The 27,095-nt window shown below is 42.9% G+C and overlaps 1 protein-coding gene across 11 annotated transcripts in view; it reads left to right on the top strand.

Annotated features, from left to right (window-relative positions):
• The window catches only part of LOC5519404 (E3 ubiquitin-protein ligase rnf213-alpha), a 107,189-nt gene that overhangs the window by 39,887 nt on the left and 40,207 nt on the right, over positions 1–27,095 (top strand). For 8 of the 11 annotated variants that reach the window (XM_048731663.1, XM_048731656.1, XM_048731662.1 and 5 more), the window contains 13 exons: positions 16,868–16,974; positions 17,233–17,374; positions 18,376–18,595; positions 19,114–19,375; positions 19,606–19,743; positions 20,349–20,454; positions 20,867–21,029; positions 21,362–21,548; positions 21,941–22,056; positions 22,174–22,368; positions 22,910–23,041; positions 23,179–23,305; positions 26,762–26,997. In XM_048731663.1, the coding sequence (XP_048587620.1) occupies positions 16,868–16,974; positions 17,233–17,374; positions 18,376–18,595; positions 19,114–19,375; positions 19,606–19,743; positions 20,349–20,454; positions 20,867–21,029; positions 21,362–21,548; positions 21,941–22,056; positions 22,174–22,368; positions 22,910–23,041; positions 23,179–23,305; positions 26,762–26,997 (2,131 nt within the window). Of the gene's footprint in view, positions 1–10,894; positions 11,208–11,306; positions 11,915–12,269; positions 12,430–13,324; positions 13,543–13,921; positions 14,152–14,788; positions 14,943–15,082; positions 15,835–16,301; positions 16,421–16,519; positions 16,598–16,867; positions 16,975–17,232; positions 17,375–18,375; positions 18,596–19,113; positions 19,376–19,605; positions 19,744–20,348; positions 20,455–20,866; positions 21,030–21,361; positions 21,549–21,940; positions 22,057–22,173; positions 22,369–22,909; positions 23,042–23,178; positions 23,306–26,761; positions 26,998–27,095 lie in introns of those variants that run through there. The other 3 variants (XM_048731666.1, XM_048731657.1, XM_048731658.1) reach the window with 3 other exon arrangements.

Consider the following 27,095-nt stretch of genomic DNA (forward strand, 5'->3'; position numbering starts at 1 on the left):
AGGGAAATGTACACAAAAGCGGCAGAGAATCTATTTGATAAAATGCTTTAGCCTGTTAGCTGACTTTTACGGGGCTTTCCTTTTAGTTTCATTGAAGGCAAGAATTTAACTATAAAATCAGTCTGATCTCTGTGTTGCATTCGTTAATGGCACACGGTGTCGCAACGTGAGTTAGCCGAAGTCCGGTCAATGAATAACTTGACAATTTGCTTGAGAAACGATAATTTTTGTGTTCCTGCACTTGCAACACTTGAAAGCCATTGTGATCCCAATCAATTTCCTCTAATCATCTCCGTCTTAAGCAAGTATTTTTGCCTTTGGAGCTGAACTCAAGATTAGTTTAACATCAACAATAGGACACAAAGGACTACTTATCGTTATATAGCCCTCCGGAATTATATGAAATTTGCTATCTAAAATTTGTAATCAGGGAGTAAGAAACTTTATTTTAGTTAGCTGAGAGACATGATTGAGTCATTTTTAGTAAATGAAGATAAAACGTATTTCAGAGCTCTACATTTTATTTTCCGTTTAGAGTGTCATTAGAGCGTACCCTGTGTACCAGAGGCTCCGAGCTTCGCGGTGTTCGTTCCATACTTGAGAATTAAGGTTTTTTTTTAACAAAACGAATAATCATGGAAAAACTTTGCCAAATTTATGACACTCACCGCATCCGTATAAGAATTGTTGGTTTCACGATGATGACGTTAATCTGTTGGACGTGTATCAAATGGCAAAAAAGCTGTCCAATGTGTTATTCCTGAATGGCGTTTTTCGCACGTATTTCTTTTGAGGGGATTCCGACCTACCGTTTCAACTTGTAGCTTAATTAACTTTTTATTTGATCAGCAAGAAATCCCGAAACTCTGAAAAATAGTAATTTCCGAATAAATTCACTGAAGAGCTGGCAGGCTTGCTATAGTGGTAATACATTTGTTTATTACACTTGAACAAGCTTTAATTCGTGACTCTACGTTTTACAATAACCACACAAAGTAGACTGACAAAGTAGTATGAAACTTAAGCGCCTGTTTCAGCTGGAACGGAAATATAGCAGCCAATCACGTATGATCGGTGTTTATACCTGAGCGGAACCATCTCTTCTAGGCACGTCTTTCGATCTTAGTTAGCTACAGTCGCTGTTTTCAAACTTAGCATTTTAGCTCCAACAACCGACGCACATCTAAGCCAAGATGTACATACTTTATTAAATTTCTGAGTAGCATGATACCAAAAATCGGACTCACTAGACTATACTAGCGGCATTCAAAGACTACAAAGGCCTGCCATTGTGGCTTTCTTTTTATAAACGCGCACAAATATAGACTCACGCACACACAACAAAAGAAAACCCAGTAAAACCCATAAGTTAAATATTAATATAGTGAAATATTAAAGTAAATATGTCAACCACATCATGGGGTATCGTATATCTGTGTTTATTATCCGGTATTTTCTACCCGATGCTTTATCCGGTATTTTTTACCCGATGTTTTATCGGGTATTTTTACCCGATGTTTTGGATGTTTTATCGGGTATTTTTACCCGATGTTTTATCGGGTATTTTTACCCGATGTTTTATCGGGTATTTTTACCCGATATTTTATCGGGTATTTTTACCCGATGTTTTATCAGGTATTTTTACCCGATGTTTTTACCCGATGTTTTATCGGGTAATTTACCCGATATTTATTATCGGGTTTTTACCCGATGTTTTGTATCTACCCGATAACCGGGTACGGGTTGGTTTTCTTATCGGGTATTTTCATTTACCCGTTGTTTTACCGCCATGGCCCTAAAGCTCATCGGGTATTTTCAGTTACCGGTGTTTTACCACCATGGCCCTAAAGCTCAATTGGTCCTCAACGCGTGCTTCTAGTGTAGCAGTAGACATAATCAACGCGAGCTTCTAGTGTAGCAATAGACATAATCAACGCGAGCTTCTAGTGTAGCAATAGACATAATCAACGCGAGCTTCTAGTGTAGCAGTAGACATAATCAACGCGTGCTTCTAGTGTAGCAGTAGACATAACAACGCGTGCTTCTAGTGTAGCAGTAGACATAACAACGCGTGCTTCTAGTGTAGCAGTAAACATAATCAACGCGAGCTTCTAGTGTAGCAATAGACATAATCAACGCGAGCTTCTAGTGTAGCAGTAGACATAACAACGCGTGCTTCTAGTGTAGCAGTAGACATAACAACGCGTGCTTCTAGTGTAGCAGTAGACATAACAACGCGTGCTTCTAGTGTAGCAGTAGACATAATCAACGCGAGCTTCTAGTGTAGCAGTAGACATAATCAACGCGAGCTTCTAGTGTAGCAGTAGACATAATCAACGCGAGCTTCTAGTGTAGCAGTAGATATAATCAACGCGAGCTTCTAGTGTAGCAATAGACATAACAACGCGTGCTTCTAGTGTAGCAGTAGACATAATCAACGCGAGCTTCTAGTGTAGCAGTAGACATAATCAACGCGAGCTTCTAGTGTAGCAGTAGACATAATCAACGCGAGCTTCTAGTGTAGCAATAGACATAATCAACGCGAGCTTCTAGTGTAGCAATAGACATAATCAACGCGTGCTTCTAGTGTAGCAGTAGACATAACAACTCGTGCTTCTAGTGTAGCAGTAGACATAATCAACGCGAGCTTCTAGTGTAGCAATAGACATAATCAACGCGAGCTTCTAGTGTAGCAATAGACATAATCAACGCGAGCTTCTAGTGTAGCAGTAGACATAATCAACGCGAGCTTCTAGTGTAGCAGTAGACATAATCAACGCGAGCTTCTAGTGTAGCAATAGACATAATCAACGCGAGCTTCTAGTGTAGCAATAGACATAATCAACGCGTGCTTCTAGTGTAGCAGTAGACATAACAACTCGTGCTTCTAGTGTAGCAGTAGACATAATCAACGCGAGCTTCTAGTGTAGCAATAGACATAATCAACGCGAGCTTCTAGTGTAGCAATAGACATAATCAACGCGAGCTTCTAGTGTAGCAATAGACATAATCAACGCGTGCTTCTAGTGTAGCAGTAGACATAACAACTCGTGCTTCTAGTGTAGCAGTAGACATAATCAACGCGAGCTTCTAGTGTAGCAATAGACATAATCAACGCGAGCTTCTAGTGTAGCAATAGACATAATCAACGCGAGCTTCTAGTGTAGCAATAGACATAATCAACGCGTGCTTCTAGTGTAGCAGTAAACATAATCAACGCAAGCTTCTAGTGTAGCAATAGACATAATCAACGCGAGCTTCTAGTGTAGCAATAGACATAATCAACGCGTGCTTCTAGTGTAGCAGTAGACATAATCAACGCGAGCTTCTAGTGTAGCAATAGACATAATCAACGCGAGCTTCTAGTGTAGCAGTAGACATAATCAACGCGAGCTTCTAGTGTAGCAATAGACATAATCAACGCGAGCTTCTAGTGTAGCAATAGACATAATCAACGCGTGCTTCTAGTGTAGCAGTAGACATAACAACGCGTGCTTCTAGTGTAGCAGTAGACATAACAACGCGTGCTTCTAGTGTAGCAGTAGACATAATCAACGCGAGCTTCTAGTGTAGCAGTAGACATAATCAACGCGAGCTTCTAGTGTAGCAATAGACATAATCAACGCGTGCTTCTAGTGTAGCAATAGAAATAATCAACGCGAGCTTCTAGTGTAGCAGTAGACATAATCAGCGCGAGCTTCTAGTGAAGCAGTAGACATAATCAACGCGAGCTTCTAGTGTAGCAGTAGATATAATCAACGCGAGCTTCTAGTGTAGCAGTAGACATACTCAACGCGAGCTTCTAGTGTAGCAGTAGACATAATCAACGCGTGCTTCTAGTGTAGCAATAGACATAATCAACGCGAGCTTCTAGTGTAGCAGTAGACATAATCAACGCGAGCTTCTAGTGTAGCAGTAGATATAATCAACGCGAGCTTCTAGTGTAGCAATAGACATAACAACGCGTGCTTCTAGTGTAGCAGTAGACATAATCAACGCGAGCTTCTAGTGTAGCAGTAGACATAATCAACGCGAGCTTCTAGTGTAGCAGTAGACATAATCAACGCGAGCTTCTAGTGTAGCAGTAGATATAATCAACGCGAGCTTCTAGTGTAGCAGTAGACATAATCAACGCGAGCTTCTAGTGTAGCAGTAGACATAATCAACGCGAGCTTCTAGTGTAGCAGTAGACATAATCAACGCGAGCTTCTAGTGTAGCAGTAGACATAATCAACGCGAGCTTCTAGTGTAGCAGTAGACATAATCAACGCGAGCTTCTAGTGTAGCAGTAGACATAATCAACGCGAGCTTCTAGTGTAGCAGTAGACATAATCAACGCGAGCTTCTAGTGTAGCAGTAGACATAATCAACGCGAGCTTCTAGTGTAGCAGTAGACATAATCAACGCGAGCTTCTAGTGTAGCAGTAGACATAACAACGCGAGCTTCTAGTGTAGCAATAGACATAATCAACGCGAGCTTCTAGTGTAGCAGTAGACATAACAACGCGTGCTTCTAGTGTAGCAGTAGACATAATCAACGCGAGCTTCTAGTGTAGCAATAGACATAATCAACGCGAGCTTCTAGTGTAGCAATAGACATAATCAACGCGAGCTTCTAGTGTAGCAGTAGACATAACAACGCGTGCTTCTAGTGTAGCAGTAGACATAATCAACGCGTGCTTCTAGTGTAGCAGTAGACATAATCAACGCGTGCTTCTAGTGTAGCAGTAGACATAATCAACGCGAGCTTCTAGTGTAGCAGTAGACATAATCAACGCGTGCTTCTAGTGTAGCAGTAGACATAATCAACGCGAGCTTCTAGTGTAGCAGTAGACATAACAACGCGTGCTTCTAGTGTAGCAGTAGACATAATCAACGCGAGCTTCTAGTGTAGCAATAGACATAATCAACGCGAGCTTCTAGTGTAGCAATAGACATAATCAACGCGAGCTTCTAGTGTAGCAGTAGACATAACAACGCGTGCTTCTAGTGTAGCAGTAGACATAATCAACGCGTGCTTCTAGTGTAGCAGTAGACATAATCAACGCGTGCTTCTAGTGTAGCAGTAGACATAATCAACGCGAGCTTCTAGTGTAGCAGTAGACATAATCAACGCGAGCTTCTAGTGTAGCAATAGACATAATCAACGCGAGCTTCTAGTGTAGCAGTAGACATAATCAACGCGAGCTTCTAGTGTAGCAGTAGACATAATCAACGCGAGCTTCTAGTGTAGCAATAGACATAATCAACGCGAGCTTCTAGTGTAGCAGTAGACATAACAACGCGAGCTTCTAGTGTAGCAGTAGACATAATCAACGCGAGCTTCTAGTGTAGCAGTAGATATAATCAACGCGAGCTTCTAGTGTAGCAGTAGACATAATCAACGCGAGCTTCTAGTGTAGCAGTAGACATAATCAACGCGTGCTTCTAGTGTAGCAGTAGACATAATCAACGCGTGCTTCTAGTGTAGCAGTAGACATAACAACGCGTGCTTCTAGTGTAGCAGTAGACATAACAACGCGTGCTTCTAGTGTAGCAGTAAACATAATCAACGCGAGCTTCTAGTGTAGCAATAGACATAATCAACGCGAGCTTCTAGTGTAGCAGTAGACATAACAACGCGTGCTTCTAGTGTAGCAGTAGACATAACAACGCGTGCTTCTAGTGTAGCAGTATACATAACAACGCGTGCTTCTAGTGTAGCAGTAGACATAATCAACGCGAGCTTCTAGTGTAGCAGTAGACATAATCAACGCGAGCTTCTAGTGTAGCAGTAGACATAATCAACGCGAGCTTCTAGTGTAGCAGTAGATATAATCAACGCGAGCTTCTAGTGTAGCAATAGACATAACAACGCGTGCTTCTAGTGTAGCAGTAGACATAATCAACGCGAGCTTCTAGTGTAGCAATAGACATAATCAACGCGAGCTTCTAGTGTAGCAGTAGACATAATCAACGCGAGCTTCTAGTGTAGCAGTAGAAATAATCAACGCGAGCTTCTAGTGTAGCAGTAGACATAACAACGCGAGCTTCTAGTGTAGCAATAGACATAATCAACGCGAGCTTCTAGTGTAGCAGTAGACATAACAACGCGTGCTTCTAGTGTAGCAGTAGACATAATCAACGCGAGCTTCTAGTGTAGCAATAGACATAATCAACGCGTGCTTCTAGTGTAGCAATAGACATAATCAACGCGAGCTTCTAGTGTAGCAGTAGACATAACAACGCGTGCTTCTAGTGTAGCAGTAGACATAATCAACGCAAGCTTCTAGTGTAGCAATAGACATAATCAACGCGTGCTTCTAGTGTAGCAATAGACATAATCAACGCGAGCTTCTAGTGTAGCAGTAGACATAATCAACGCGAGCTTCTAGTGTAGCAGTAGACATAATCAACGCGTGCTTCTAGTGTAGCAGTAGACATAATCAACGCGAGCTTCTAGTGTAGCAGTAGACATAATCAACGCGAGCTTCTAGTGTAGCAATAGACATAATCAACGCGTGCTTCTAGTGTAGCAGTAGACATAATCAACGCGAGCTTCTAGTGTAGCAGTAGACATAATCAACGCGAGCTTCTAGTGTAGCAGTAGACATAATCAACGCGAGCTTCTAGTGTAGCAGTAGACATAATCAACGCGAGCTTCTAGTGTAGCAATAGACATAATCAACGCGTGCTTCTAGTGTAGCAGTAGACATAATCAACGCGAGCTTCTAGTGTAGCAGTAGACATAATCAACGCGAGCTTCTAGTGTAGCAGTAGACATAACAACGCGAGCTTCTAGTGTAGCAATAGACATAATCAACGCGAGCTTCTAGTGTAGCAGTAGACATAACAACGCTTGCTTCTAGTGTAGCAGTAGACATAATCAACGCGAGCTTCTAGTGTAGCAGTAGACATAATCAACGCGAGCTTCTAGTGTAGCAGTAGACATAACAACGCGTGCTTCTAGTGTAGCAGTAGACATAACAACGCGTGCTTCTAGTGTAGCAGTAAACATAATCAACGCGAGCTTCTAGTGTAGCAGTAGACATAATCAACGCGTGCTTCTAGTGTAGCAGTAGACATAACAACGCGTGCTTCTAGTGTAGCAATAGACATAATCAACGCGAGCTTCTAGTGTAGCAATAGACATAATCAACGCGAGCTTCTAGTGTAGCAATAGACATAATCAACGCGTGCTTCTAGTGTAGCAATAGACATAATCAACGCGAGCTTCTAGTGAAGCAATAGACATAATCAACGGGTGCTTCTAGTGTAGCAGTAGACATAACAACGCGTGCTTCTAGTGTAGCAGTAGACATAATCAACGCGTGCTTCTAGTGTAGCAGTAGACATAACAACGCGTGCTTCTAGTGTAGCAGTAGACATAATCAACGCGTGCTTCTAGTGTAGCAATAGACATAATCAACGCGTGCTTCTAGTGTAGCAATAGACATAATCAACGCGAGCTTCTAGTGTAGCAATAGACATAATCAACGCGTGCTTCTAGTGTAGCAGTAGACATAATCAACGCGAGCTTCTAGTGTAGCAATAGACATAATCAACGCGAGCTTCTAGTGTAGCAGTAGACATAATCAACGCGAGCTTCTAGTGTAGCAGTAGACATAATCAACGCGAGCTTCTAGTGTAGCAGTAGACATAATCAACGCGAGCTTCTAGTGTAGCAGTAGACATAATCAACGCGAGCTTCTAGTGTAGCAATAGACATAATCAACGCGAGCTTCTAGTGTAGCAATAGACATAATCAACGCGAGCTTCTAGTGTAGCAGTAGACATAATCAACGCGAGCTTCTAGTGTAGCAGTAGACATAATCAACGCGAGCTTCTAGTGTAGCAGTAGACATAATCAACGCGAGCTTCTAGTGTAGCAGTAGACATAATCAACGCGAGCTTCTAGTGTAGCAGTAGACATAATCAACGCGAGCTTCTAGTGTAGCAATAGACATAATCAACGCGAGCTTCTAGTGTAGCAATAGACATAACAACGCGAGCTTCTAGTGTAGCAGTAGACATAACAACGCGAGCTTCTAGTGTAGCAGTAGACATAACAACTCGTGCTTCTAGTGTAGCAGTAGACATAATCAACGCGAGCTTCTAGTGTAGCAATAGACATAATCAACGCGAGCTTCTAGTGTAGCAGTAGATATAATCAACGCGAGCTTCTAGTGTAGCAGTAGACATAATCAACGCGAGCTTCTAGTGTAGCAGTAGACATAATCAACGCGTGCTTCTAGTGTAGCAATAGACATAATCAACGCGAGCTTCTAGTGTAGCAGTAGACATAATCAACGCGTGCTTCTAGTGAAGCAGTAGACATAATCAACGCGTGCTTCTAGTGTAGCAATAGACATAATCAACGCGAGCTTCTAGTGTAGCAATAGACATAATCAACGCTTGCTTCTAGTGTAGCAATAGACATAATCAACGCGAGCTTCTAGTGTAGCAGTAGATATAATCAGCGCGAGCTTCTAGTGTAGCAGTAGACATAATCAACGCGAGCTTCTAGTGTAGCAGTAGATATAATCAACGCGTGCTTCTAGTGTAGCAATAGACATAATCAACGCGAGCTTCTAGTGTAGCAGTAGACATAATCAACGCGAGCTTCTAGTGTAGCAGTAGACATAATCAACGCGAGCTTCTAGTGTAGCAGTAGACATAATCAACGCGAGCTTCTAGTGTAGCAGTAGACATAATCAACGCGAGCTTCTAGTGTAGCAGTAGACATAATCAACGCGTGCTTCTAGTGTAGCAGTAGATATAATCAACGCGTGCTTCTAGTGTAGCAATAGACATAATCAACGCGAGCTTCTAGTGTAGCAGTAGACATAATCAACGCGAGCTTCTAGTGTAGCAGTAGACATAATCAACGCGAGCTTCTAGTGTAGCAGTAGACATAATCAACGCGAGCTTCTAGTGTAGCAGTAGACATAATCAACGCGAGCTTCTAGTGTAGCAGTAGACATAATCAACGCGAGCTTCTAGTGTAGCAGTAGACATAATCAACGCGAGCTTCTAGTGTAGCAGTAGACATAATCAGCGCGAGCTTCTAGTGTAGCAATAGACATAATCAACGCGTGCTTCTAGTGTAGCAATAGACATAATCAACGCGAGCTTCTAGTGTAGCAGTAGATATAATCAGCGCGAGCTTCTAGTGTAGCAGTAGACATAATCAACGCGAGCTTCTAGTGTAGCAGTAGATATAATCAACGCGTGCTTCTAGTGTAGCAATAGACATAATCAACGCGAGCTTCTAGTGTAGCAGTAGACATAATCAACGCGAGCTTCTAGTGTAGCAGTAGACATAATCAACGCGAGCTTCTAGTGTAGCAGTAGACATAATCAACGCGAGCTTCTAGTGTAGCAGTAGACATAATCAACGCGAGCTTCTAGTGTAGCAGTAGACATAATCAACGCGTGCTTCTAGTGTAGCAGTAGATATAATCAACGCGTGCTTCTAGTGTAGCAATAGACATAATCAACGCGAGCTTCTAGTGTAGCAGTAGACATAATCAACGCGAGCTTCTAGTGTAGCAGTAGACATAATCAACGCGAGCTTCTAGTGTAGCAGTAGACATAATCAACGCGAGCTTCTAGTGTAGCAGTAGACATAATCAACGCGAGCTTCTAGTGTAGCAGTAGACATAATCAACGCGAGCTTCTAGTGTAGCAGTAGACATAATCAACGCGAGCTTCTAGTGTAGCAGTAGACATAATCAGCGCGAGCTTCTAGTGTAGCAATAGACATAATCAACGCGAGCTTCTAGTGTAGCAGTAGACATAATCAACGCGAGCTTCTAGTGTAGCAGTAGACATAATCAACGCGAGCTTCTAGTGTAGCAGTAGACATAATCAGCGCGAGCTTCTAGTGTAGCAATAGACATAATCAACGCGAGCTTCTAGTGTAGCAATAGACATAATCAACGCGAGCTTCTAGTGTAGCAATAGACATAATCAACGCGAGCTTCTAGTGTAGCAGTAGACATAATCAGCGCGAGCTTCTAGTGTAGCAATAGACATAATCAACGCGAGCTTCTAGTGTAGCAGTAGACATAATCAACGCGAGCTTCTAGTGTAGCAATAGACATAATCAACGCGAGCTTCTAGTGTAGCAGTAGACATAATCAACGCGAGCTTCTAGTGTAGCAGTAGACATAATCAACGCGAGCTTCTAGTGTAGCAGTAGACATAATCAACGCGAGCTTCTAGTGTAGCAGTAGACATAATCAACGCGAGCTTCTAGTGTAGCAGTAGACATAATCAGCGCGAGCTTCTAGTGTAGCAATAGACATAATCAACGCGAGCTTCTAGTGTAGCAGTAGACATAATCAACGCGAGCTTCTAGTGTAGCAGTAGACATAATCAACGCGAGCTTCTAGTGTAGCAGTAGACATAATCAACGCGAGCTTCTAGTGTAGCAGTAGACATAATCAACGCGAGCTTCTAGTGTAGCAGTAGACATAATCAACGCGAGCTTCTAGTGTAGCAGTAGACATAATCAGCGCGAGCTTCTAGTGTAGCAATAGACATAATCAACGCGAGCTTCTAGTGTAGCAGTAGACATAATCAACGCGAGCTTCTAGTGTAGCAGTAGACATAATCAACGCGAGCTTCTAGTGTAGCAGTAGACATAATCAACGCGAGCTTCTAGTGTAGCAGTAGACATAATCAGCGCGAGCTTCTAGTGTAGCAATAGCTTTTCTAGAAATTTACAGATGAACGGTCTAGTGACAATCTTTCGCAACCATGAGTTAAAAAGGAATTCGACTCTTCATCTTGCGAGACAAATTCGTAGGATTGAATTATTATATACTAATACTCTTATTTGCCTCTATTTAATGGGATATGTTGATGTTACCGTATTCTTTTATTTTTGCTTTTTATCCGGCTAGGAACAGATGGAGGACGAGACATGCTCTCGGATGAAGCGTGTGCAGTAATAAACAAAGCCGTCTCGAGTATTGCGCGTGTTAAAGAGTGTATCTTTGATGTGTCGATTACTGTGAAGACGCTAAGGCTGGTCCAGCAATACTCGGACGACTTCATCCATCTTTATTGCTCTGTATCTAAGAATGCTGACAAGCTGCCTCCGACACCTGTGGGTTCTGTAAAAGAAAGCCTGCTACAGCGTCTGAAAGAACTCGCGATATTTGATGAGCTTAGGAAAGAGATTTTGACCTTCATCAAGCTCTGTTCTGGAAAAGAAAAGGGTAAAGTTTTTTTTTTTTTTTTTTTTTTTTTTTGCCACGACTGCAGCTATTGAAAATTACCATAACTTGATTTGTTTTGTTGCTGTTGTTGTTTTTCAGAATTCTTTGACTTGGATTCCTTGTTAAAAAAGTACAACGAAGACATTTCGGGTCATGCCATGAAAGACCTTTGTACCAACCCAGAAGCGAGCACTACCCTATCAAAAAACATGTTCTTGGGATTCTTTAGCTTGTCGCCGAACTTTCTAAAAATGCTACCTTGTCTGAAGGTTGCCTTTGATAGCCAATTGTTCCAAGAATCTTGGAGAAGATATTGCAAAAAAGCGATCATTCAAAAGAAGGAGAAGAACGAAATGCTAAGTGGGCGCCTGACACTGGAAGATGTCTATGGTCATGTCTGGTCGCCCTCGTACTCAGAGTGGCAGAGTACAGGTCAGGGACTGCTTGATGGGTCGACCACTCTTCGACAGATAGACAAATTGTTCAAAGGTCGATTAAAGGATGATGTGAAGAGAGAACTTACAATTCTCTTCACAAATGTGACCGGGCGCAGTGATAATGACAGCCTGGTGGGGAAGCGCCTGACACAGATAGGGCAATACTTTAGTCTGCAGGATTATGCTAGGGCGGCTGACACTGTTTGGAGGTTCAAGGACGCTGTAGGCCTAACGGGAGACTTCTCTGTCTTGGACGATTTGCGCAACCAGGTGGGTCATTCGGTAAATAACAAGTTGTTTAAGTGGCACAAAGTGAGCTTTAAAACCAAAGGTACCCTCCACATTTTAGCACATCCTGCCCTACTGTGTGGCAACGTCAGCAAACATTTACATGTCAGTAGCGAAATAAGTCAACTTCAACTGAAACCGGGTGCATCACATATGGCAATCGAGTGATCGAATAAAGTATAGAAATATTATTTATTTATTTATTTATTTATTTATTTATTTATTTATTTATTTATTTATTTATTTATTTATTTATTTATTTATTTATTTATTTATTTATTTATTTATTTATTTATTTATTTTATATATTCTACACTGATGTCTTTACTGTTTTTAGACGTCCTCTGAGTTTAAGTCAAAGCGACTGGAGAGTATCGATGATCGCTTGACTAGTGCGACTGGAAGCCTTGAGAAGATATCCCCAGTACATTCCAGTTGCTTCCTGGCCATCGCGGACTGTCAGGCATTGGTCAAGTGGCTGAAAGAGACAATCAGAGGTAAGCCAGGCCCTATCAAAACAACATGTTGCCGCATGTTTCCGCCTAAAACCACTGATCAAATATGTTCCCGCCAAAAACACAGGCTACCTACCTTTACCATAGGTAGTTTAGGGTAATATCTTTTTTGCAGACTTACACTTCTGGGGCCAGTTGAACAATGCCTGAATAAGTTATCAGCTGAATAGCCGCTATCCACTAGATAAATCCTCTATTCAGGGTATTGCTATCTGCCGGTTAAAATAGCGTTGCACAAAGCGTGGATAGAAGGTTCGATTATTATCCGCTGGCTTACCATCATTTGCCACTAAGTGGCTCCCCTTTGCTATTGTAAATATACCAATCTAATATGCAAACCATAACAAAATGGCAAGAGGTACTAAATATGTTAGAAAACAAACAGTAACTGTTTATTGAGGCACGTAAGCTATGAAATGATCAAAGGGGATAGTGTTTATCTTCTTTCTGTCTCGGGAAGTCACATCTCTCGACAAAGCAAGCAATAATGGACCCAGTCCTACCAGATATGTATGTAAGTTCGTAGTTCGTGGTTGCCAACTATGAAATGTGTGTTTCTGGTGTGTTCCAATTTCCACTGTGTCTGAATTCGTCTCAATTCTGGCAATAACTAAGAAGACAATAGGTCATTTGATTTTCTCTTCACTTTTTTTCGGTGGATAAAATTTTGTCGGACCGCACTCAACCGGATAACTTTTATTCGGACTTCGCCAAATGTATAGGTTTTAACCGGTTGATAGGACTTATCCAAGCTTTGTGCGACCGGCCCTTGACTTGCTTTGCTCTCAGTTGCGCTATGATTTAAGTCGCTATGACTTCCTAGTGAGATAGGTAGAGATCTTTTGGTGCATGCTACTTTGATATCTTTATTTTCTAGACACATCCGCGCTGAGCACACTTGTCGATTTGGCGATGATTTCTGCTGGCGAGAATGACATGGAAGTAGATCGTATTTTCCACTTCCACACCAGCTGCCTCAGCTTTGCGCCCCTAATCTTCAACCTGAGTGAAGAATGCGGGTTTGAGGAGCTGATGATGATTTGTGAACCTGTTTGGAAAGCTGTCCAGCAAGACAAGGAACTGCCAAACAAACTGGTAATAATTTCCAGATACGGTGCTACGCGCGCTCTCATTGGTTGATATAGCTACAGTGCTACGCGCGTTCTCATTGGTTGATATAGCTACAGTGGTACGCGTGTTCTCATTGGTTGATTATGCCTGGTGCACACTAGCGACATAACGACACAGGCGCGCACACTTATATTCTTATGTTAAGCCCGACATAAAGACATGGACATTATAACATTAAGAAAACAAAATGTTTTTTGTATTATTATGTCGTTTTGTACGTGCACTCGGCCAAAATGAATGTAAGAAATAATGAACGAGACCGAAGGCAATAAGCGATATACATCCAGTACATAGATTTTAAACAAGAAGGATAAAGGTTAATTTTTTTCGCTGTACTCTTCAGAGAGAGACCGACCGACATCTCGAGTGGTTAAAGGGAGTGAAGAATTCTCACGGATCAGTAGAAATGTCATCGATCATGCTGGCGAAGACCATAAACCAGGGCGGAGTTTACTCAGTGGGATTCCTTGACACCGGAGTAGACTTTAACAGGAACCAAGTACCGCTGTCCGAGGGACAGACCACCCTTGATCAAGTGATCACTTTGACTGTGCCTGTAGACTATGTCAGTAGGTCAGTGTTCAACTACGTAATTACCGCCTTTTTCTATGTTTTTTTTCTAATTTTTCTAAACTTTGATGTCTTCAAGTGATTTTGTACTTACCAGATTTGACTTACCATAACCATGTTTTCCTGGCCATGTCTAACCTTGCCGTACGCAAAACCTTTCCCTTTTTGTTTGATCATATGTCATTTCACCGTATTTCGCAAATGTTTTATGAACAACCCATCCTACCTTTTACTGTACTTTTGCCGGGTTCGCCTTAAGGCCCTGTCACGTACAGTTTTCAGTTGAAACTTGTCTAGCTAGAACTCACACGTGAAGTGTTTCTGCGAATTTTTTCGCGGAAAGTAGAAGTAAGTTCTTGTTGCAAGGGAGGTCACACGTAAGAAAGCGCGCGTGCGATTTGCAATTATTTGTTTGCGAGACATGTTGCAAGAGAAAAAAAGGTGTGAGAGGGCCTTTACCTGCCTCCAATCTCTACCTTCCATTAAACGAAGGTAAGCAAGTGAAACGCTCGTTAAACGTCCCTTTAATGCCAATTTGTTGACAGGGGTACATCTTCTATCTGATGTCTTAACGTGATCTTGACTGGACGGCAAATTTTCTTGTCTCAAATCCCTAATTCTGGTCTGTTTTTGTTGATAGAAATGCAAGAGAAGAGGACGAAAGCGAGAAAAAGACGATGTATCTCAACGACCTGAAAGATCTGCAGAGCAAGTTGATGCTTATAGCTGGCAAAACAGCTCAGCTTCAGAACAAAGAAATAGAGAGTGCTGAAGAGATCAACGCTTTTGTTGAGGTAAAAACAACGCATGCGACCAACCAATACATCATTCAGTTAGCCAGTTAGTCAATCAGTCGTCTGTCAATTGAAGTCAATTTGAAGTTGAGAGTAGAGTAGACTAGCACTCCTAATTGATTTCGAATATGTCATATCAGGTATTCGAAGGCATCATGCGCTTAGGCAAAGTCTACATCGCGCTATGCGAGGCTGGAAACGCGAGATACCTGGGCTGGAGGCAAAACTTCGATTGCCATGACAACCACCCAACCGGCCAATCAATTCGGAACAAGCTGGATTGCCTGTGTAAGGAGATGGAAGATGAACTAGAGGTATGGCGTGAGTATATGAACAGAAAGCGTACAAAGTACCACGAGTTCAGCCACTTCACGACTCGTCAGATCTTTATAATGAGGGAAAAGATCGGCGCTGTGAGACGTGAAGGCGAAGGCGCAAAAGGTCTCCCTCTTCACGTGCTATGTCTCTTGGAAAGTGTTCTTCCGGGGATCAGCTCAAAGCGCCTTAACGAGGCTTTGATCGAATGTTTTGGCATCAATGCCGTGAGCAACCTCGGCGTACATCAACATGAGTTAAGGAGCAGTGACCAACTAAACGCTAGCTTCCGTCATGCGAGCGTACGCGAACAATACGCGTCCTTCTTTGAAAAAGTCGAGAGTATGAGTTTTGATGACCCAGAAAGAGTCGCAGTTGCATGCCTGAAAGCAAGTGGTACACTGAAATGCAATGATGTCCTGGAGGTTGACCTTTTGGACTGGTGTTTCAAGCATGGAGATGATGATGAAATAATAGATATCTGGACGGACGAGGCAAAGCAGGACCGAGCTTTTGCTGAATTCTTCAATGACCAGGAAATGGATAATGGCCAGGAAGCCACAGAAGTCCAGGAAAGGTGGGTTGCCTCTTCATACGACTACCACCACCAAACAGGTTTAGCATATATCAAGTGTTGAAAGCTTTCAAAATATATACACATAATAGGTTGGGTATATTAAGAGGAATACGGTATACTTTTCTCTTTTAAGCCTCCCCCTTGAATTCCCCCATCTAGAGCCAAAATTATCAAATAACCCCCCTCTCTAAAAGTATAACAACACATTTACAATACATTTCAAATGTAAATTGGACATTAAGTATCATCGTTAATATAGAGACCAACGTAATATACGCAAATTACCTAGTTGGAAAAAATCCTTTTGAAATTGCCCCCTCTCCTATTAAGCCCCTTCCCCCGTGGCTTATTAGACCTTTTACGGTAATTGTTTTACAGTACAAACTAACAAGCAAACTTTGAAACATCCTTCCCATAGAGTTACAACTGTATACGTATTTTAACGTACGTTAACAATTTTGATATAGCGAGCTTGAGGAGCAACCTTGTGAGCATAAAGAAGAGGATTTTCAGGAGGACACTAAAGAAGGGCTATACTTAACACTGGATGAACTGGGAAGCCTGTTGCGCGCCCTTACAATCCGTTGTAAGTACCCCGGAGCCCATACTAGCCTAACCTATTACTTGCATCTTTGCTATTAGTTGTAGAATTCACCCGTGTATATGATTCATTTCTGCCTCATAGCTGAAATTACGCCGACGGCTCGACCTTTCCCCGAGTATCTGAAACGAGACCAGCCAAACCTGTTATTGGTGCCACAAGGTGAGTTACACACACTTTTTTTCCGCCCCCCTACCTCCCTAGGAGTAGACCCAACTTATAATCCACTTATCTGTTTTCTCAATTTTAACTTTTGTGAATAGCTTAAGGAGTTCTTGCACTTAGCTCTTTATTCTCCTTGTAGCTAAATTCCTTCCACCCCTCCCCCTCTAGGAGTTATAAACCTATAGTCTACTTTTCTGTTTTTCGCAATGTTAACACTTCTAAATTGCTTGATGGCTTATTATATCTAACTCTTTATACTCTTTTTAGCCGAAATTCTTCCAACAGTACTGACTCTGTATATGGGTGATGGTAACAGCCCTCTCCCAAGTGCCGCTGAAGTACTCGCCTGTACACCGGATACAACTGCTGAAGAAGTGAGGCGCTTTTACGGTTGTTTCTATTCTGTCTACTTGTCCTTTTTAACCCGTTAGCGATAGCTCGTAATCTGCATAAAACTATAATTTACTTTCATCTACCATGTGTGATTTTTGAGTTCCACTTTTATGTATTTTTCTGCACTATTTCTACCTGATCATTTCTGCCAACACACTTAGTTTGAAATCGTGTTATTACTAGCACCTTACTGCCGCTTTTATATTTTGGCACTCTTAATTCCCAATTTCAACTTGCAGGTAGAGCTGTTTTGGTGGCGGGCGTTTGGTGACAACCAGGAGCAGATGTTTTGCCTCCTGAACGCGGATCTTCTCCCGTATAACGTCAGCCAGGCGGCTGTCAAAAACCTCAGTCACATGCTGGAGAATCTCCACAGAGAGGGTAATCACAGTGTATTTCTTTGACTACATAAATTACGGAGACTTTGCATACCAGTTTCACAAGGGACGCACTTAGGTCCAACTCTGTAAGCGCATATTTTTGCACATTTTTGACAGACTTGTTCCTATTTTTAGGATGTGTCAGTTTCACAACTGATCCTAGTTAGCCCTTATTAAATTTCAATGTTGAAAAATGTGAATATTTTACAGAATACCATCAATGCAAAACTAGCGTTAATTGGTGCTTTAAGTAAGACCTACATACCGTCGATTTAGATGTAGACTGCCCAAGCGGTTCTTTAGAGATGGTACTACACATCTTCTTTATCAAGACATGACAATATTTTATAGATGCCCGCAAAAAGCCGAGATTTCGCATCTGTGAAAACATCTCAAGCTGGCCATACCACCTAACTATCGCTGCTCATATTTTATGGTGGCACAGTTGGCAGAGCGTCGCTCTGTAGTGCCTGTGCTTCTCACCACAGGTTTCCCGGTCGCTCTGTAGTGCCTGTGCCTCTCACCACAGGTTTCCCGGTCGCTCTGTAGTGCCTGTGCCTCTCACCACAGGTTTCCCGGTCGCTCTGTAGTGCCTGTGCTTCTCACCACAGGTTTCCCGATCGCTCTGTAGTGCCTGTGCTTCTCACCACAGGTTTCCCGGTCGCTCTATAGTGCCTGTGCCTCTCACCACAGGTTTTCCGGTCGCTCTGTAGTGCCTGTGCTTCTCACCACTGGGTTCCGGGTTCGATTCCCGGTTCCGACGTGAGTTGAATTTGTTGGTCTCGCCTTTGCTCCGATTTTTTCTCCGGGTTCTCCGGTTTTCGTCTCTCCACAATGTCGATCTTAGCTGTGGTTCGTAGTCAGACATGTGTATTTTGGAGGCTGAGGCGCCTTCCCATGCCTTCAACTCGACCACGTCTGAATCTACGCTCTATTAATTCAGCATCTAGCTGTAAGGAGAGTGATTAGCTACTCCAATTTATTTACCTTATTATTTCATAGATTTGAAACTAGTGATAATCTGCAGCACGGAAAATGAGGATTGCTCACATTTGATTGCTGCGCTGGACGCTCATCGCATGAAGGCAACACCAGGTTGTGCGTCCAGGGCCAGGCTGACTCAGTACTTCACAAAGCAGTTCACTTGTAGAGAAGCACAACACGGGTACTACAATGACCAGATGGTATCCTGGACACCAGCCGCGACCCTTGATAACGACAAGTGCGTTGGAGTTTTAGCTAGTGTTTTGCCTTTCATAAATCATTCTTTTTAAGAAAAAGTGTTTGGATTTAAAGCCCAGGTTACAGCGCGACCAGTAAACCGCAAACACCGGAAATATGTATGGAATGTTTCTTCTGACCAATCACCCGCGAGATATTCAGACAGTCAACTAGAAACATGTCTCAACAAGTCTTAGTGTCTGAATTCTCGCGTCTGATTCGTCAGAAGACAATAAACATTCCACACATATTTTAGATGTTCACGGTTTTACTGGATGCGCTGTAAGATGATGTGCAAAAGTGATTCCAGGAAACCCTTTACTGTATATTTACTGTATCCATTTGTTTCGATATAACTGATTTGTTGTTTACCTTTGAATGTTTATTTTGCCATTTTCACAACACACTCCAGTAAACCCTGCTATGAATGTGCACAGTTTCAGTTCTTTTGTTTTTTGTTTTTTAAATGTAACATCGGATGACTATGCTAAAACGAAGGACTTATCGAATTTTCAACAGCCTATGCGTTCGAGTTGTGACGTCAGAGCGCGCCGGCGTTGGCAAATCGCTAGTGGTCAGCAGACTCTCGGACAAACTGGCCAAGCTTGAAAACAACAAGAAAATGGCAAAGGAGCTCAAGGGACGACAGCAATTTGTTCTGACAGTACCACTCCACGGGACGGCGGTTGACACCTCCTCCCTGTTAGATGCGCTCTGGAAGAGTCCAGTTGCAGGGGAACTGCCAATTTCAAGGATTATTCATCTCGACGTCTCGCCTTTCGTAAGTGCATAAGGCTATGGTATTCAGGAAAACGTGTCACCGATTTGCGATCTAGCTGTATTCTTATAACACACTTGGCTCACCTTTTTTAGATATAAATTTTGATCAGTTTCCTAGGATTTCTAATTATACAGTACAAATGTAACTTCACTTAGTTGGGATTCATGGAGAATTTGAGTTCTTCGAATTCCAACGAATATTCTGAGTGTTTTCATTATGTTTGTCCATAGGTAGTGGAGGGCTTGGATACTGTGCTATTCAACCTGCTGGTGCTAGGAGTAATGAGTGACAGACAAGGTCGTGTATGGAGGCGAAGGAAAACCGACCTTTATGTCATCGAAGTTACCACCGCCAGCTCTTCCAACAAGGTACGTACTATCATCATCATGACTACTACAATCATCACAATCATCATTTACTTTACCATCATCACCACTACTATCATCATCATCGTCATCATCACCACAATCATCACCACTACTGTTATCATCGTCAACATTTCCATAATCACCACTACCATCATCACCATCATCCTCACCACAATCATCACCATCATCATCATCGTCATTGTCAACATTACCATAATCACCACTACCGTTATCATCGTAAAACATGATCATCACCACTACCATCATCATCTTTGTCATGATCGTCGTCATCATTACCATCATGTCCACTACGATCATCATCACCACCACTACCACGATATCGTTATCATCATCATCATCATCATCACAACCATAACCAACCATCATCGTAACTATGATTATCATTATCGTAGTCATCATCATCACCATTTTTTACCAACATAATCATAGTCACCGTCAGTATCGACATCATTACTAGCACCTTTCTCAGTAACAAGAAAACATTTAAACAGTTACTTAAGCATTTGTTTACGTGATACAAGAGCTTATTCCTTATCAATGATACCTTATTTCAAATAGTCACCCTTTTTTGTTACACACTTCAGCTTCCTGGAAGTCAACCTACCGCCGTGATGTTCTCTCTACTACCAGCAATCACGTGCATTACACCACGTGAAACTCTCAAGATTCTCAAGTCGGAGTCACCAAACGGTAATCTCTTTTAATAATTAACAATAACGCACAGTAAGGAATAAAGGTTGGCCAAGCCATTCTTCCTGAAATGCATTGTTTTTGTCTTTCTCGGAGAAAAGTCACCCCTTATTATTCTCAGACTCATACTTTTTTTTTTACTTGTTTACTTCTTTCTATTTTCGGATAGAAAATATAATACGATTGCGGCAACCAAATGCATCATGGGTAGGGCGCGCTAGCTCCTGAAATCTAGCGTGCAGTCCATGCTTGTTCGCCATAGATTTTGACTTGAAACATTGGAAAATGCATCCACCTCAGAATAAAGTGCCCATTTTTATGTGTATTTCCTCTTTGTAACTGTGTTGCAGTGGCAACTGGTTTTCCTGTATCCAGCCACTTTCTTCATTTACGAATTTTTCGGTTATTTTAGCAGGCTCAAGTCCTTTGTTTGACGCTATTGAGCTCTCCAGCGAACCGGTGAAACGTGCTTACCAGTACCTCAACGGTCGGGACAAGAACATGAACCTGGACCATTTCAAGTTTAGCGCTACACGCTGTAGTCCTCCCGCGGACTGCCTCGCCCTGCTCATCAAGTAAGGGAACAAAAGGGAAAACAGATCTCGAAAGATACTACCGTAAAGGGATCGCTTACCGTTTGTGCATGTCTCGCTGAGTCCTGCGGAATCGAACATATCTCGTGTATGTCATGCTAGGTTCTGCGGGATCGATAACCCCTCGTATATCATATTCTATACTGAGAAATCTAGGTACTGCGAAATCGATAACCTCACGTATATGTCTCGCTAGTTACTGCGGGGTCGATAAGATTTCGTGTATGTCTCTCTAGATACTGCGGGATCCTTAACCCCTTTTATGTCATGTTTGGTACTTCCAAATCGATAACCTCTCGTTTATGTCTCGCTAGGTACTGTGGTATCCTAAACCCCTCGTGGTCGGAGTTGAGGCACTTCGTGGACTTTCTTAGTTGTCAGCTTCAGGATTGTGAGGGATCAGTGTACTGTGACCCGGCAATCGTCGGTGACAGCTGGATGCAGAACACTCTCAGTGGATTTAAGACGTTTGTTGTGCAGTTCATGATTCACATGTCTCGGGTAAGGTCACGGAAGCTCACATGTACACCTACAGGAGCCCAGGTGGCGTAGTTGCAGAGCGTCGCTCTGCAGTGCCTGTATTTCTCACCACTGGGTTCCGGGTTCAATTCTCGGTTCCGACGCGACCTGAGTTAGTTTGTCTCGCCTTTGCTCCGAGGGTTTATTTCCGGGTTCTCCGGTTTTCTTTCCTCCACATTACCAACAATCTTCGCTCTTGTAATTCAGCATGTAGCTGCGATGAGAGTGATTAGCTACTCCGATTTATCTATTTTATTATTTATGTCTTGAGAATGAGAAGTTTAGTTTTCTAGTGTATGATGTAAGAGAGTTCTGTTCATTGTAGTTGTACGCTGATTGCTGCGCTGTTCAACAACATGCTTTCTTTTTTATAGGACTTTGCCACGCCTTCTCTTGATGACGCTGTCACATGCACAGTGGGCGCATCTGGTGCCGAAGAGGAAGACGAGGACATCAGGCCACTTCAAATCCGGCGGCGATGGGAGAACAGGTCAGGACTTGGTAGTTTAGAGGGCTTAGTTAGATGACGATCTGATGATGATAATGGTGGTAATAATATAAAAGAGGAAGGAAGGATGACGGTCACAACCTTCGTTTCTCTCCCCAGCCCGCATCCGTACATATTTTTCAACCAGGACCGCGTCACGATGACGTTCATGGGTTTCCACATTAACAAAGATGGCGACCTTATCGATCCTGACAGACTTACAGTACTTCAGAATAGTCTAATGTCAAGACAACTAAAGACTGGTCTGGACGCGCAGAAAGTCGACTTTGCACCAAAATACAAGGCCTGGTCTAAGTATGTAAACAAGGAAAACAAAATATGGCACTGTGTCCGGATGGCCGATTTTTTATTTCATTACTTAACAATAGTTGCTTCGTATCATTACGGTAATATAGCTTTTACTCACAGCTTTGGTGTTTTGGATAAGTCTTGGTATACAAACACTCACATATACCGCCTTTCAGGGCCGTAACAGACATCGAAAAACTGAAAAGAACGATACAAGGGTCATTAAGAAAACTGAGGGGGGGAGGGATAGCTACGACCTTCTTGTCATTTCCTTATAATTTTAGAAAACACTGGGGGTGTTTGCCTCTCCTAGCACCAATAGGTGTAAAGGCATTACCTTTAATCCAGGAAGAGTTCTTTTACACCGGGCACAACGAATTACGATCTGTTGTGGTGGGTATTTTTGTATCATAAAGAAACAGCAATTGCTTCAGTTAGTTTAACTCGATGTTGACATTCCATAGTGTTCCTTAACGCAGCACACACAGTTTAAAATGTGTCTTTTGTGAGCTACATGTTTAGGTTATACTGTTATTACTGTTTTCAGGGAAATGAAAATTCGGAAGTTGTGTGACGTCATGGGCATCACATGGAGAGAGGGCATGCTGGACCCAGACCCCAACTATGAGCTGACCATCGATAACATGAAGAAGATATTAGCTATTCACATGCGCTTCAGGTAGCTAAATGATCAGCGCTTTTACGAGTGTCTTCTGTGTTAGTGTTATTTTGAAAAGCTTGGGTGCACGCAAAATCACATGGAATCACCAAAATATCCACGCTAGTTTATCAAATGACTCTAATTATCTGTTTCAGATGCGGTATACCTGTGGTCATCATGGGTGAGACTGGTTGTGGAAAGACTCGGTTAATCCGTTACATGTGTGCGTTACAAGCTTGCCATTCCAGCGGAGAGGCCAGACAGAACATGTTACTGATGAAGGTACAGGCCCATAATCTAGGGAGTGATCACTTTAGCGGTCGCACCTGACAGAACATGTTACTGATGAAGGTACAGGCCCATAATCTAGGGAGTGATCACTTTAGCGGTCGCACCAGACAGAACTTTCTTCTGATGAAGGTACAGGCCCATAATCTAGGGAGTGATCACTTTAGCGGTCGCACCTGACAGAACATGTTACTGATGAAGGTACAGGCCCATAATCTAGGGAGTGATCACTTTAGCGGTCGCACCTGACAGAACTTGCTACTGATGAAGGTACAGGCCCATAATCTAGGGAGTGATCACTTTAGCGGTCGCACCAGACAGAACATGTTACTGATAAAGGTACAGGCCCATAATCTAGGGAGTGATCACTCTAGCGGTTACACCTGACAGAACATGTTACTGATGAAGGTACAGGCCCATAATCTAGGGAGGGATCACTCTAGCGGTTACACCTGACAGAACTTTCTTCTGATGAAGGTACAGGCCCATAATCTAGGGAGTGATCACTTTAGCGGTCGCACCTGACAGAACATGTTACTGATGAAGGTACAGGCCCATAATCTAGGGAGTGATCACTTTAGCGGTCGCACCAGACAGAACTTTCTTCTGATTAAGGTACAGGCCCATAATCTAGGGAGTGATCACTTTAGCGGTCGCACCTGACAGAACATGTTACTGATGAAGGTACAGGCCCATAATCTAGGGAGTGGTCACTCTAGCGGTCGCACCTGACAGAACTTGCTACTGATGAAGGTACAGGCCCATAATCTAGGGAGTGATCACTTTAGCGGTCGCACCAGACAGAACATGTTACTGATGAAGGTACAGGCCCATAATCTAGGGAGTGATCACTTTAGCGGTTGCACCTGACAGAACTTGTTACTGATGAAGGTACAGGCCCATAATCTAGGGAGTGATCACTCTAGCGGTTACACCTGACAGAACATGTTACTGATGAAGGTACAGGCCCATAATCTAGGGAGGGATCACTCTAGCGGTTACACCTGACAGAACTTTCTTCTGATGAAGGTACAGGCCCATAATCTAGGGAGTGGTCTCTCTAGCGGTTACACCTGACAGAACTTGTTACTGATGAAGGTACAGGCCCATAATCTAGGGAGTGATCACTCTAGCGGTTACACCTGACAGAACTTGCTACTGATGAAGGTACAGGCCCATAATCTAGGGAGTGATCACTTTAGCGGTTACACCTGACAGAACATGTTACTGATGAAGGTACAGTCTCATAATCTAGGGAGTGATCACTCAAGCGGTAACACCTGACAGAACTTGCTACTGATGAAGGTACAGGCCTATAATCTAGGGAGTGATCACTCAAGCGGTAACACCTGACAGAACTTGTTACTGATAAAGGTACAGGCCCATAATCTAGGGAGTGATCACTCAAGCGGTAACACCTGACAGAACTTGCTACTGATGAAGGTACAGGCCTATAATCTAGGGAGTGATCACTCTAGCGGTTACACCTGACAGAACTTGTTACTGATGAAGGTACAGGCCCATAATCTAGGGAGTGATCACTCTAGCGGTTACACCTGACAGAACTTGTTACTGATGAAGGTACAGGCCCATAATCTAGGGAGTGATCACTTTAGCGGTTGCACCTGACAGAACATGTTACTGATGAAGGTACAGTCTCATAATCTAGGGAGTGATCACTTTAGCGGTTGCACCTGACAGAACTTGTTACTGATGAAGGTACAGGCCCATAATCTAGGGAGTGATCACTCTAGTGGTTGCACCTGACAGAACTTGTTATTGATGAAGGTACAGGCCCATAATCTAGGGAGTGATCACTCAAGCGGTTGTACCTGACAGAACTTGTTACTGATGAAGGTACAGGCCCATAATCTAGGGAGTGATCACTCAAGCGGTAACACCTGACAGAACTTGCTACTGATGAAGGTACAGGCCCATAATCTAGGGATAGGTCACTCTAGCGGTTACACCTGACAGAACTTGTTACTGATGAAGGTACAGGCCCATAATCTAGGGATAGGTCACTCTAGCGGTTACACCTGACAGAACTTGTTACTGATGAAGGTACAGGCCCATAATCTAGGGAGTGGTCACTCTAGCGGTTGCACCTGACAGAACTTGCTACTGATGAAGGTACAGGCCCATAATCTAGGGAGTGATCACTCTAGCGGTTACACCTGACAGAACTTGTTACTGATGAAGGTACAGGCCCATAATCTAGGGAGTGATCACTCTAGCGGTTGCACCTGACAGAACTTGTTACTGATGAAGGTACAGGCCCATAATCTAGGGAGTGATCACTCTAGCGGTTGCACCTGACAGAACTTGTTACTGATGAAGGTACAGGCCCATAATCTAGGGAGTGATCACTCTAGCGGTTGCACCTGACAGAACTTGTTACTGATGAAGGTACAGGCCCATAATCTAGGGAGTGATCACTCTAGCGGTTGCACCTGACAGAACTTGTTACTGATGAAGGTACAGGCCCATAATCTAGGGATAGGTCACTCTAGCGGTTGCACCTGACAGAACTTGTTACTGATGAAGGTACAGGCCCATAATCTAGGGATAGGTCACTCTAGCGGTTACACCTGACAGAACTTGTTACTGATAAAGGTACAGGCCCATAATCTAGGGAGTGATCACTCTAGCGTTTGCACCTGACAGAACTTGTTACTGATGAAGGTACAGGCCCATAATCTAGGGAGTGATCACTCTAGCGGTTACACCTGACAGAACTTGTTACTGATGAAGGTACAGGCCCATAATCTAGGGATAGGTCACTCTAGCGGTTACACCTGACAGAACTTGTTACTGATGAAGGTACAGGCCCATAATCTAGGGATAGGTCACTCTAGCGGTTACACCTGACAGAACTTGTTACTGATGAAGGTACAGGCCCATAATCTAGGGATAGGTCACTCTAGCGGTTACACCTGACAGAACTTGCTACTGATGAAGGTACAGGCCTATAATCTAGGGAGTGGTCACTCTAGCGGTTACACCTGACAGAACTTGCTACTGATGAAGGTACAGGCCCATAATCTAGGGATAGGTCACTCTAGCGGTTACACCTGACAGAACATGTTACTGATGAAGGTACAGGCCTATAATCTAGGGAGAGGTCACTCTAGCGGTAACACCTGACAGAACTTGTTACTGATGAAGGTACAGGCCCATAATCTAGGGGTCACCGCAAGTGGTTACAGCTGACAAAAAGGAAGGAACAGAATGGTTCTTTTTTTATTAATTTTCTATATCCGCTCCCATCACTCACATTCATTTGCACGCGTGTTGTCTTTTACGTTTCCTTTCTGGTGTTTGTTTTCTAAAGACAAAAGCCAGCTTGATATTGCTTGTAAATGCCGGCATGATATTGCTTGTAAATGTTCATAAATCTTTCTAATTTTATCAAGACCTGTTTTAAACCTGTTTGTTCCGGTTTATCAGGTTCACGGAGGGACGTCTTACGAGGATATCAGCAGGAAGGTTGAACAAGCCGAAAAGATGGCACGTGAAAACGAGACTTTAGGTGTTGATACTGTGCTGTTCTTTGACGAGGCCAACACCACGCATGCGCTTGGGCTGATCAAGGAGGTGATGGTGGATAAGAGAGTGAACGGCCGTCCCGTGGGGGAGGAGATTCGTCGCCTACACTTTATAGCGGCGTGCAACCCATATCGCAAGTATGATATTCCTTTAGTTTGTTCGAATTCCACTCCACACCCTGTTGGCAAAAACATAGCGGTGTCTTGTAGTTGGGGACTTGTTAGTTGTGCATATC

Source organism: Nematostella vectensis, chromosome 8 (genome assembly GCF_932526225.1).
Source record: "Nematostella vectensis chromosome 8, jaNemVect1.1, whole genome shotgun sequence".
NCBI lineage: Eukaryota > Metazoa > Cnidaria > Anthozoa > Actiniaria > Edwardsiidae > Nematostella > Nematostella vectensis.